This window comes from Schistocerca nitens, chromosome 3, assembly GCF_023898315.1.
Source record: "Schistocerca nitens isolate TAMUIC-IGC-003100 chromosome 3, iqSchNite1.1, whole genome shotgun sequence".
NCBI lineage: Eukaryota > Metazoa > Arthropoda > Insecta > Orthoptera > Acrididae > Schistocerca > Schistocerca nitens.
The window spans coordinates 284,136,300-284,149,798 of record NC_064616.1 but is presented as its reverse complement, the minus strand read 5'-3'; the positions used below and the strand labels follow the sequence as shown (position 1 = coordinate 284,149,798).

At 43.2% G+C, this 13,499-nt stretch overlaps 1 protein-coding gene and 1 pseudogene across 1 annotated transcript in view; one reads left to right on the top strand and one right to left on the bottom strand.

Annotated features, from left to right (window-relative positions):
• Positions 1-13,499, bottom strand: part of LOC126248252 (uncharacterized) — a 338,750-nt gene that overhangs the window by 41,805 nt on the left and 283,446 nt on the right. Inside the window, exons 6-8 of the mRNA XM_049949102.1 lie at positions 8,915-9,075; positions 3,933-4,094; positions 2,141-2,208 (exon numbers count right to left, since the gene is read on the bottom strand). Of these exons, the coding sequence (XP_049805059.1) occupies positions 2,141-2,208; positions 3,933-4,094; positions 8,915-9,075 (391 nt within the window). The remainder of the gene's footprint in view (positions 1-2,140; positions 2,209-3,932; positions 4,095-8,914; positions 9,076-13,499) is intronic.
• Positions 1,101-1,218, top strand: LOC126249929 (5S ribosomal RNA; annotated as a pseudogene).

Genomic DNA, 13,499 nt, shown 5'->3' with positions numbered 1-13,499 from the left:
TTGTGGTGCTCACCTGCACGGCGCCAAACACGCATACAACCATCATTGGCACCAAGGCAGAAGCGACTCTCATCGCTGAAGACGACACGTCTCCATTCGTCCCTCCATTCACGCCTGTCGCGACACCACTGGAGGCGGGCTGCACGATGTTGGGGCGTGAGCGGAAGACGGCCTAACGGTGTGCGGGACCGTAGCCCAGCTTCATGGAGACGGTTGCGAATGGTCCTCGCCGATACCCCAGGAGCAACAGTGTCCCTAATTTGCTGGGAAGTGGCGGTGCGGTCCCCTACGGCACTGCGTAGGATCCTACGGTCTTGGCGTGCATCCGTGCGCCGCTGCGGTCCGGTCCCAGGTCGACGGGCACGTGCACCTTCCGCCGACCACTGGCGACAACATCGATGTACTGTGGAGACCTCACGCCCCACGTGTTGAGCAATTCGGCGGTACGTCCACCCGGCCTCCCGCATGCCCACTATACGCCCTCGCTCAAAGTCCGTCAACTGCACATACGGTTCACGTCCACGCTGTCGCGGCATGCTACCAGTGTTAAAGACTGCGATGGAACTCCGTATGCCACGGCAAACTGGCTGACACTGACGGCGGCGGTGCACAAATGCTGCGCAGCTAGCGCCATTCGACGGCCAACACCGCGGTTCCTGGTGTGTCCGCTGTGCCGTGCGTGTGATCATTGCTTGTACAGCCCTCTCGCAGTGTCCGGAGCAAGTATGGTGGGTCTGACACACCGGTGTCAATGTGTTCTTTTTTCCATTTCCAGGAGTGTATGTAAGGTGGTTAATGGACTAAGTCTCTTACATCCCTAATGCTTCATGTACAGACGCATATTTTTTAGAAGTTCAGTGCAACTCCAGGTACTTTCAATCTGCTTACAGCCTCCCATCACGACAAGAATAAAAATTTATTGTTCAAGCCGAAAGTCTTTCCTCCATCCCTTCCTCCCCTTTTTCAAATAGAGCCATTACACTTTGCAAAACTTGAGTTGCTAATGATTTGTATACATATCAATCTCATTTTGCCCAGCAGTTAAATTTCTTCCATCTTTATTTGGATAAAGTGTCATTTTTCACTATTCTCTCCTACGAATCCATGGCCTTGCCACAGTGGCTACACTGGTTCCCATCAGATCACCAAAGTAAAGCACTGTCGGGCATGGCCGGCACTTGGATGGGTGACCATCTGGGCCGCCATGAGCTGTTGCCATTTTTCGGGGTGCACTCAGTCTCGTGATACCAATTGAGGAGCTACTCGACTGAATAGTAGTGGTCCCAGTCAGAGACAACCATCATAACGACCGGGAGAGCATTGTGCTGACCACACACCCCTCTTACCCACATCCTCAGCTGAAGCCAACATGGCAGTCAGATGGTCCCGATGGGCCACTTGTGGCCTGAAGACGGAGTGCTCTCCTATGAATACATTAGTATCTATGTTTTTTCGTTCCTTCTTGATCTCGAAACTGCATTAATAAACAGAGGAATAGAGTTTTATTTATTTTTTTGATGTATTTAAAAAAGTATATAGCAGGTTGTCAAAACTTTTCATCAATCTCAAGTTATCTTACAGATTATCAGAAAAAGAATGTGAGCATCAATGAAACATTAGTAACTGTACTTTTTGGAGAACTGAGGCAACAATTTTCTACATACTTAAACATAAGAAACTTCCTGGCAGATTAAAACTGTGTGCCAGACCGAGTTCGAGTCTCAGTCGGGCACACAGTTTTAATCTGCCAGGAAGTTTCATATCAGCGCACACTCTTCTGCAGAGTCAAAATGTCATTCTGGAATACTTAAACATACATTCGAACCATCAAAAAAAATTAATAGTTGGCATTACACATCTTTGGCCTCACTGAGCATCATTACATCATGGAGTGTCAAGATATGAGTCTCTAACAAGCCTCACAGTGCTCATGGGAGTTAAAGAGAAATGTCACAAATTGAAGTATATCCATGTTTGGTTTTGGCAGTCATAATGTTGCAAGAAGTAAAATTTACATTCCTGCAGAACAAAATTTAGTATTTTGTGCACAGCAATTACACTAAAAAAGGAGCAACATGGCAATATTATTCAGAAAGTAATCAACTGATATTATATGCTGCATTAGAGAATATGAACTCACCTAGCTGGAATTCCAAGACATTCATGCCACGTAGCTTCACCCATATGCAGTTGTACATTTCTTCTCCACTAAGGAGAAAAAAAAGTCATACTCAGGAAAGAAGAGAAAAAAAGGCATTCATTATAAATTAAATAGCTACAGCTACACCTACCACCACCACCACCTACCACCTACCACCACCGATGGGCAAACTCTTTCATCCTTGGGAACTGGGAACTAGGAACTAGTTCATCCTTGAGAACTAGTTCAAGGTGATCACTTTTTTGGGAACTGTTCATTTTTACTCATTCACCGTTCATATGTGCATATGTGCATGGCATATGGCTTTTATGAAAAATTGAAAATTAGTAGGTGCCAAGAGGGGGCACTTGCCTCCCATCTGTAGTATAGAGTTTTTATTCATTACAGAATTCTCACACACTTGTGGAAGTATTTTTTGTGACTCTGCAAAACCTCTCTTTTAGCCAATTGTAGTGTTATGTGGTTGATTGCAGTGAAATAATGTAAGGTGGTGCACAAAAAAGCAGCCAAGTACAGACTGCTCACCAATAATGCACAATCTGTTGACTGCCATGAGCAGAATAAATAAACGTGTAATAATTATGCAGTAAAGAAATAACAAATAAGCTAATGCAAATAGCTTCGAAACAATAGATGATGATTGGTGGGAGACAATGAGCAGTCTAGTACTCGGGGCCAATTTTTCGTGCGTCACCCTGTACCACTGAAATAATATTGTAGAAGTTATTGTATTCTCTTCACAAAATGTGACACCAGACATTTTATTATGGAGCACGGGTTTCATTCGGCTGTAAGTCGGTCTGCCTTCCATAACAATGAACCTCCTGTTTTACCTTAGATCAAAAATGGATGGAAAAAGGCCACTCCTGTGTGCCATGCCAACTTCCCTTGCGTATGTAATAATGAAAGAACTTGCCTTTTTATAAGTATGTCTTCTGCTATTTATCAAAATAGTGAAGTAAGCTGATATGCCCTTCTGTTATGTGTGTTACATACCACATAATTTTTACGTAATATATGTAATTATAAAATATATTTTAATTACCGGTCTAGGACATTGAATAGAATATGAAAAGAATCAGAAATCCAGAGTTCAAAAAAGTTTGAAACAGATCTAGAATGGGAGTGCACAGCAAACAAAACTAACAACAACTCTATACTGGATTAGGAGCAGTTAGCAGTGGAAATGAGATGAGTGGCCACGAGAAGTAGTACAAGTCCAGCCGAGGAAGACTAAGACCTAGGCTGGAACAAGACCGGCCGACGTGCTGTTACAGGAATGAAACCGACTGTTTCCCCGTTCCCAGGAGCTACACGTAGAAAGCTGCAGCCAAAGTTAACTATGAAAGACTGTTCCTTAGAATTCGTTCCTCACTCCTTCCATTCATCTTCCTTTGGACCCATTAGTTCGTGAACAACCCGGCTCTAACCAGCACCAACACCAGTAGTAGTAGTAGTAGTAGTAGTAGTAGTAGTAGTAGTAGTAATTGAGGAAAAACACACACACACACACACACACACACACACACACACACACACACACACACACACACAGTAGCCACTGCAGACTGCAGGCCACTTCTGTAAATTATGCAAACAACAAACTACGACTGGTGCTCATTCACTCAAACTGATAATTATGGGAATTATACTGCTTGTCAGGCGAGGCAGCATATGAAGCAAATAAAGAGTTCTCCATATTGTAAGCTCCCAGGTACTCTCTTTTCTAGCTTACACTAGGCAGCTATGAGTTTATATTAAAATATCTTACCAGTGTGTACGGACAAAGACTGGGAATCTGTCGGGGAGCACCGATGTCGGTTCTGCAAGGCAGCGCATTGTGTAAGTCTGCAGGCGAGTGTGATCACGGTAGCTCATCGTGCTCCCTTCCACCATTAGCTGCTGCCAGCGGCCCTGGGCCCACGTAGGGAACCTGCACAAAATATTTGCTGGAGTTATCTCTCTCGTTAGTCACGAGCGAAGCAAGGAAACATTTTGGTTTCAGATTTTACACTTCACAAAACACTGACATATGAATGCTGTAAATACAGCATTCCCTGCAAAACATGCGAGTTCTTGTCGATAGCAGAATACACAAAAAACTTGTCTGAAGTTTCATCCATATTCAATTACGTAACACACTAGTGCAGATAGTTCAAATCTCAGATCAAGGTACACATTTTTCCCTCTGGCAAGTTTACCTGCACTCTTGACCCTAAGAAGTAAGTCAAACTCAAGTTCTCTGCAATACTCACACAATCACTATCAAATACGGGCAAAAAGCACAATTACCAGAAGCTATTTTTTAAATCATCATTTCATTGTTTGCTGAGTGCCATGCATGCTTCAGTGGAACATATGACCATGAGAATATTCCTTTCATGTGTGTTCACCTATTACATTATTGATGAAGTTTATTTTTGTTCAAAGCTGCTTACCATCTAATGTTTCTTGACTTAACTTTATTCCAGTCTTTACGATGTAACCTTGCACAGAGAATGTTATGCAAGATGAACAATTCAATTCGTCTACACTATCTAGAGTCAAGTAGATGATTTCATAAATAGCTAACTAAACATTCGTAAGGAAGGATGTCAGCACATCTGAACAAGGAATTCTAAATAAATACACTGCTGAAAAAAAGGAAAAAATGTGACATCCCCATGTTATTACCTGGTGTCCCAGAATACAGTGTTCTGTGGCACCAGGGAATAATATGTGCATGCTGAAGGCTTGTAGTGATAGAGATTCACTTGTCACAGTCAGCAGTGATATGTGCCAACTGTGCTACTTCTGAAAGCAGTGATTGTACTATGTGTAGATGTGAACAGTTTGCGGGACACCCATTCTAAGCTACAACCACGCCCCACCAATGAGGACGCACTGTTGTTGGACAGCTTCAACCATTTGGGCAGGGTTTCTTTGTGGGCCTGCAGGAAGCTGGATGGATGTAACTAAAGGTTGCTGCACATATTGGGAACAATGTAGTAGTGTGTCGCTGCAGTCAGCAGTATTCTGTGGACCACTGTCACATGCACACATCAGGTTCTGGACATAGTACAGGTGCATATCCAGTAAGTAACCAGTGCCCACTATATTGTGCAGGTTATCATCCCCATATAACTGCCTTTTTTTTGACAGGAAGTTGGTGTTCTTTTTCAGCATAACATGTAGAACCTGCTGTGTCACCAAGAACCGTCATGAACTCTGTCTGCAGCAGGACTAAGATCACGTGCAACTCTGACCAGACTAACACTGACACCACACCATCACCAAGCAGGGCTACTCTGATATCATGAAAGGGTCAATTGGAGGGTGCAATGGCACTCTGATATCAGTGATGACAGTATGTTCTCTCTGTTGGGAGTGACGGACATACAAGTACATGTGTACAGCATAGACCTGGTGAGCAGCCTACTATAGAGTGTATCCACACACAACAAGTCACCACAGGCTGCATAGTGTGTGGGTCATCAGTTACAGCTCGCAGTCTCATTTGGTGTTTCTGCAGGTAAAGTAACCAGTGACCACTACATTGTGCAGGTTGTTATCCCCATACAACTACCTTTCTCTCTCCCCTCCCCCCCCCCCCCCCCCCAGGAAGTTGGTGTTCTTTTTCAGCAGAACAATGCATGTCCGCATACAGCTGCTGTGATGCAACATGGTTTACAACTGCCCTGGCCAGCAATATCATCAGATATGTTGCCATCTGAACACATAAGGGCATAATGAACCAGGAAATTACTTGTACCCTAGAGCCTGCAAGAACCATCACAAAATTGCAACAGAAGGTGCAAGATGCTTGGAACAGTATCACAGGATGCCATTTGCACACAAGACTACAGGCCTGCATTTCCGCAGAGAAGGGGCAGGTACACTGTGTGGTGATGCAACTGCTTGGGCACTCTTTCCTGTGATGTACGTTTCATTTGGTCTGAATTTGTTATCATATACTCCTATAGTGATGAACTACATGTCACCCTACTTGTCAATAAAATGGTCTTGTCCTTGAGTTTGTAGAATTATCTTCTTGGTCATGTATGAGGCAGGAAAAGGACTAGTACCAAAATATATTTTATGCAAAATGGCATATGAATTCAATAATTTCATAGATTGGTAAAGATGCTTCCTTTTGTTTCCATTTGTATGGCCTACAATATAGTAATCAATAATATGTGCATATAGTATAGTTTAGTGATTGACTATATTAGGACATACTGTAAGTACAATTAAGATCCCAGCAACAAACAAATTAGTTTTGGTCTAGTTAATAATATTAGTAGCACAAAAAATATATAAGTGACTTCCATGCCATAATAATGCCTGATGATGAGCAGTAGTACCTCAAAATGTGTCCCTAAATTAATGAATGTCACAAGATTAATATTCCTTCAACATTATGACTGACTGTGGTATATACATACAGCATTTCTTGTATCAATCACAGAAAACTGATCTGTGAATGTGGTGAACGAGAGGCCTTTTTCACTTCGAGTATATACCTGTAGAATTATTTTTCCGAAAGTAAGAGTAGTTATTTAAATATCACTCTTGACTCTGTGGTGGATGAAGCAGTATCTCATATTATTGAGATGATCAAATTTGAATGAATTTTTAGAAACTAAATTTAAAATTTCAGTTTTTTCTCATTGTTTAGTTGTAACACCAGAATTATCCACAAAGGACTGGACTGAATGTTTCGGATCCGGTCATTGACTTTATACATGACTAGAACATTACAGAATTTTCTGATAGGTCCTTTGTCAGGATCCAACTTTGTAAATCATCGAAGACTTTGCACCGAGCCCGTTCTCTGAATGCACAAATTCTCAAGTTTTCTGTATTAGTTTGGAACTAATCTGTTTTGTAACATAAATCAACAAGCTGATTCATATCAACTTTTAGCACGAGCTAAAATTTTGGGGAATCTCAAAAACTTCTTAAATTTGGTAATTTTAGTCTTATTTTGTCCCAGAACAATGCACTGACCAGTGACACGAACCTTTCATTTGTATAATGTAAGTCTAGGATTGAGGACGGTAACAGGGTCCGCACTTTGATTTTCAATTTTTATGGGGCTTGTCCAGAGGTTGTAGCCTATATTGCCCCGTAATGCTCGGTTTACACTAAAAAGTTATTGCAGCAATTTACTTGCGTGGAGGAGCTTGCAGCGCGATTTGCGAGTGTGAACATATCGCCAAGTCGACTTGCGACCATAGCAATTTTTTTAGTTTGAATTTTGAAATCTTTTCTTTGTAGGAGACTCATAAAAGTCCCTAATGTACTTGTTTCATATCCCCGTCAGCACGATTTGCTCTGATCGTACCAGATGTATGTAGAGCCATTTTTAACATCTTGAAAAGGGAAAAAGTATTTGAAGGTATGTGAAAACACAACAATAAAATTAAATTTTTATGAAATAAACTGCATTTTACAGAATGATATGCTTATAACAATGTTTTTTTTTCTAATGCTCTTAAAATGGAAAGTGTCAAGCTAATTAAATAGAACATGTAATAATTACACATAGTCTTTTTCTAGACTCCTAAAACAAGCGAGTGGATGCAGGTGGTAAAGGGGTTGTGTCTTCAAGTTATGCTACTAGATTAGATTACTTTACGTTCCATAGATCCGTGCCGAGGAGATCCTCGTGGATGTGGAACATGCCCCTAACAATACTAATAGTATGAATATATACAATACATCATTTGTTTCTATTAAAAAATTCGTCAATGGAGTAGAAGGAGTTGGCCACTAGTAAGTCTGTCGGGCTCCTTTTAAACTGATATTTATTTGTAACTAAATTTTTTATGTTTACTCGCAAATTATTGAAGATGAGTGTTCCTGAGTAGTGGACCCCTTTTTGAACTAAAGTAAGTGCTTTTAAGTCCTTGTGCAGATCATTTTTGTTCCTGGTATTGTATGTATGAACTGAGCTGTTTGTTGGAAAAAGAGATATATTATTTAGGACAAATTTCATTAATGAGTAAATATACTGAGAGGCAGTAGTTAGTATACCCAGTTCTTTGAAGAGGTTTCTACAGGACGTCCGTGAATTTACTCCACAAATAATACGTATTACACGCTTTTGGACTCTGAAAACTTTTGTTTGACTTGAAGAGTTACCCCAAAATATTATACCATATGACATTATGGAATGAAAGTAGGCAAAGTATGCAAGCTTTTTCATTTTTATGTCGCCTATGTCTGCTAACACTCGAATTGTGCTGTTGTATGGTACACATAAATAAATGAAATGCCTATTTTATTCGTAGCTCACCGGTAGCTATAAACCGTAGAGTGACTAGCAAACGTTCCTTTGCTAAAATAGCAGTACGGAAGTTTGTGTCTCGTTTTGATATGACGGCCGCTATTAACATCAACAAATACTCCAGATAATTTGAGGGCATTCTGCAAAAGTGTTCAAAAGTATCCATGCTCTCGATACTAAGTTCCTGCAAAAGGTTATTATAGGCACCATTTTGCGATCTTCTTATTATCTACTCTTTTTCTTTTTCACGTTTTGCATTACAATTACAAGAGCTACAGCATATCTCACCTGCCTACTTTTCATTTTACATTCCGGCTGACACTCTTAGTGGTACTGAAAGCAAGTTTCTTGCCAAAGAACTTGCGGAAGAATCTTGCTTAATTCTTGCGCTGCTGTGTAAACAGAGCTACAAGCGGCTAGCAATAACTTCTTCAAGCGACTTGCTAGTGTAAACCCAGCTTAAGAAGAACGTGGTGGCTCACCTGCAGGGCGCGGCGCGCGCAGACGCGGGCCACGCGGGCGGCCTGACGGGTGCGAGGCGCAGCATCTCGTGGCCAGCCGCAGCACTCCGCAGTTCGCTGCGGCAAGTCGAGTCGCTCGAGAACGCCAGCAGCACGCTGCCCTCCGTCTCCTCCCGGAACAGCTGCACGCCATCAAATATTACTCACAGGCGATACATGGATGGGTTAGCGGAGAGGTGGTGATGGGAGTCACGCAGACGCGGTCACAGGGTTTGGTTTTGGAGGGGGGAGGGGAGAAGACGGGAGGACAGAAGGAGAGCAAGCTTGGGTCAGGGTTTGGTTTTGGAGGGGGGGAGGGGAGGGGAGGGGATGCATTATACGAGGGGGGACCCAAAAGAAACCGGAGTGTTGTCATAAAAATTTATTGATGAATCTTTTTACAAAATTACTTCAGTCATCTTCAAAATACTCTCTATTACATGCGATGCACTTATCAAGTCTCTTTTCCCACTGTTGGAAGCTTGTTTGGAACTCTTCAAATTTGATATTGTCCAGTGCCCTTTGCGAAGCTGTTTTTACCGCCTCCACATTGTCATAACGCTCCCCTTTTAGCGTTTTTTTCATTCGTGGAAACAGGAAAAAGTCGCACGGGGCTAGGTCCGGCGAATACGGAGCGTGGGGAACGACAGACCACCTCTGAGATGCGAAATAGTGGGTCACTCGTAAGGCCGTGTGTGCTGGAGCGTTGTCGTGATGCAGAAACCAATCACCTGATCGCCAAAGTTCCGGGCGTTTCCTCCTCACATCCTCTCGCAGACGCCTTAAAACATCGAAGTAAAAGTGCTGGTTAACAGTCTGGCCAGGGGGTACGAAGCCCCGATGCAAAATTCCACAACATCAAAAAAGACAATGATCATCGTCTTCACATTTGACCTCACCTGCCTTTTTTTTTTTTTTTTTTTTTTTTTGGGAGAGTTGGGAGTCGTCCACTGGCTTGACGCTTGCTTGGTTTCTGGGTCATACCCGTAACACCAATTCTCATCCCCTGTAATTACTTTGTTCAAGAAGTTTGGATCACGTGCAATCTGTTTTCAAGTCCTGACACACATTCATGAGGATGGTTTTTTGCTCCTGTGTGAGAAGGCGCGGAACAAATTTAGCAGCAACACGTCTCATGTGCAAATCCTCACTCAAAATCCGCTGGAACGAGCGCCAACTGATTCCTGTCTCTGCTGACATGTGGTCGATCGTTTGGCGACGATCCTCGATCTTTTGGCGGACCTTTTCAATGTTCTCATTTCGCGATGTTGAAGGGCGTCCAGAACGAGCTTGATCTTCAACACACATCTCACCACGTTCAAAGCGTCCAAACCACTCGAAAACCTGTGTGCTGCTCATAGCGTCGTCCTGGAAAGCTTCCTGAAGCATTTGGTTTGTCTCCGTTGCAGTTTTTTTAAGCAGGAAGCAAAATTTCACACACTCTTTGTTCTTTTAAAGTTGCCATAACGACTTCGCAGAGGTAACCTGCCAACAGTCAGAGAAACACAATACCACACTTGCGCGTTCAGCTCTACACTGACCCCGTCTGCACAGCTGTTTCATGAAGGTCCCTACTAACACCACCATCTAGCGTGGGAACCCTGCACTATGTCTACGAGTGGCAGCGCCCTCTGAGTCCGGTTTCTTTTGGGTCCCCCCCCCCCCCCCTCGTATGGTTTTACAGGGGTGATGGGAGGGGCAGACGTGGATGCAAGGCTGCTTTTTTTTGGGGGGGGGGGCGGAGGTATTCGCCGCTAACTCCCAGCCTTACACACACACACACACACACACACACACACACACACACACACACACACTTACCGCCATACTTTTAGCCTAAAACAGATGGCTAAATAATAATAATAATAATAATAATAATAATAAACCGAAGAGCCAAAGAAATTGGTTCACCTGCCTAACATCATGTAATGCCCCCGTGTGCACGCAGAAGTGCCGCAACACGACATGGCACGGACTCGACTTCCGTCTGAAGTAGTGCTGGAGGTAACTGACGACATGAATCCTGCAGGGCTGTCCATAAATCCGTAAGAGTACGAGGGGCTGGAGATCTCCCTTGAACAGCACGTTGCAAGGCATCCCAGATATGCTCAAAAATGTTCATGTATGGAGAGTTTGGTGGCCAGAAGAGTGTTCACAGGGCCACTCTGTAGCAATTCTCACACGCCCCACACCATTACAAAGCCTCCACCAGCTTGATCAGTCCCCTGCTGACATGCAGGGTCCTTTGATTCGTGAGGTTGTCTCCATATTCGTACACGTCCATCCGTTCGATAAAATTTGAAACGAGACTCTTCCGACCACGCAACGTGTTTCCAAACAACAGTCTGTCTGTGTTGACGGGCCCAGACGAGGCGTAAAGCTGCAGTCATCAAGGGTACACGAGTGCGCCAGAAGCCCATATCGATGATGTTTCGGTGAATGGTTCGTACACTGACACTTGTTGATGGCCCAGCTTTGAAATCTGCAGCAATTTGCGGAAGGGCTGCACTTATGTCACGCTGAACGATTCTCTTCAGTGTCGCTGGTTCCGTTCTTGCAGGATCTTTTTCCGGCCGTAGCGACGTGTGAGATTTGATGTTTTACCGGATATTCACGGTACACTCGTGAAATGGTCGTACGGGAAAATCCCCACTTCATCGTTACCTCGGAGATGCTGTGTCCGATCGCTCGTGCGCCAACTATGACGCCATGTTCAGTTTCACTTAAATGTTTATAATCTGTCATTGTAACAGCAGTAATCAATCTAACAACGGTGCCAGACATTTGTCCTATACAGCCGTTGCCGACCGCAGCGCCGTATTCTGCCTGTTAATACGCATCTCTGTGTTTGAATGCGCATGCCTATACCAGTTTCTTTGGCGCTTCAATGTATATTACTCAGGAGTATCCCAGAAACCGGAACCCAGTACAGTTAACAGGTTGTCTATTTAACGGTTTCCAGGAACAACAAAAATTTAATTTTCAATATTTCGCGTAGTTATGACGGAATTTAGAAATTCAAAATAATGGCATACTCTACTCATTAAGAGGTATACTCTAAGTTTAAAATTTAACAAAAAAATGGCTCTGAGCACTATGGGACTTAACATCTTAGGTCATCAGTCCCCTAGAACTTAGAACTACTTAAACCTAACTAACCTAAGGACATCACACACATCCATGCCCGAGGCAGGATTCGAACCTGCGACCGTAGCAGTCGCGCGGTTCCGGACTGCGCGCCTAGAACCGCGAGACCACCGCGGCCGGCTAAAATTTAACACCACAAGGGAAGTATTACAGCTAGAATTTGTGTTTTTAAGCTGCACAGGTGATGGCGCGCAAAATATCCGGACACTATTTATGCAGTATTTGAGAATGAGAGCTCTTAGCGACTTTCAACAAACTTTAAGCACGGTTTTAAAACTTTTTCTCGCTTACGTGCCTAACATCAAGCATTTAACACAGTAGCTCATTTGTAAAGTAATCCAACGTTTGAAACTGTTTTATACATGGGTTTTCCATTCTTTAAAGACTCGGGGGTTTGTTGCTAGCCTATATTGTTACTGGAACGTGCATTGAAACGCAGGAGCCGTCAGAACAGGCCGAGCATGGACTGCCTCATTCCATCCCTTTCGAGGGATGGCTGTTATCGCAACATCCGGTTTTCGGTTATATCTATTTTTTCCACGCCAGTTTAACTGACAGTCAAAACCGCTCATTATAAGCAGTTTCTGAAATAACTGATTTTCGGTTTTGGATCCAATTATTTCCTGTAACAAAGATAGAGGTCTAACAAAGCTTGAAAAAATTTTTACACTGTTTCAAGATACATAGAATAAAAAACTAAATAAATAAAGGGGGATATAAAAGAAAACTTAGTCCATCCACCGTTCGCTGCTTTTCTCGCAAAGTGGTAAGAGGCTGAATACTACAAAAACCACCAGTATTCTCCTACTGATTGCAATTTTTTGAAACTCCGCTCAAAAGTAATGTAATCGCGGATTATACCGCTATCTGGGTATTAGGAGTAGTCGATGCTGAGATTCGTTCCTGAACCACGGTCGTAAAGAGGAGACATGTCCAGTACGTTGCTCGGTGTCAGACAACGGCAGCAGCGGGTGAGAGGGGCGGGGATGGTGATTCATTTCCTTACCTGTTTATTTCTACAATGGTTTACATCAGTTTACAGCTTGAACATTTAGCTATTTTTCGACATAATCACCATTTCTGTTGATGCACTTTTGTAGACGCTGTGGCAGTTTTTGTATGCCCATGTCATACCAGCTCGCCGTCATGCTTTTCAGAAAGTTGTGAACCTCTTTTTTCACGTCATTGTCGGAGCTGAACTGCTTTCCGGCCAAATGTTCTTTTAACCCAGGGAACAGGTGATCGTCACTGGGCGCCAAATCAGGACTTTAGGATGGGTGGGTGATTATGTTCCACCGAAACTGTTGCAGGAGAGCAACAGTTTGCCGAGCTGTGTGTGGGCAAGCGTTGTCATGGAGAATGTGTACGCCTTGCTAAACATTCCTCTTCTCCAGTTCTGAATTGCCCGTTCGAGTTTTTT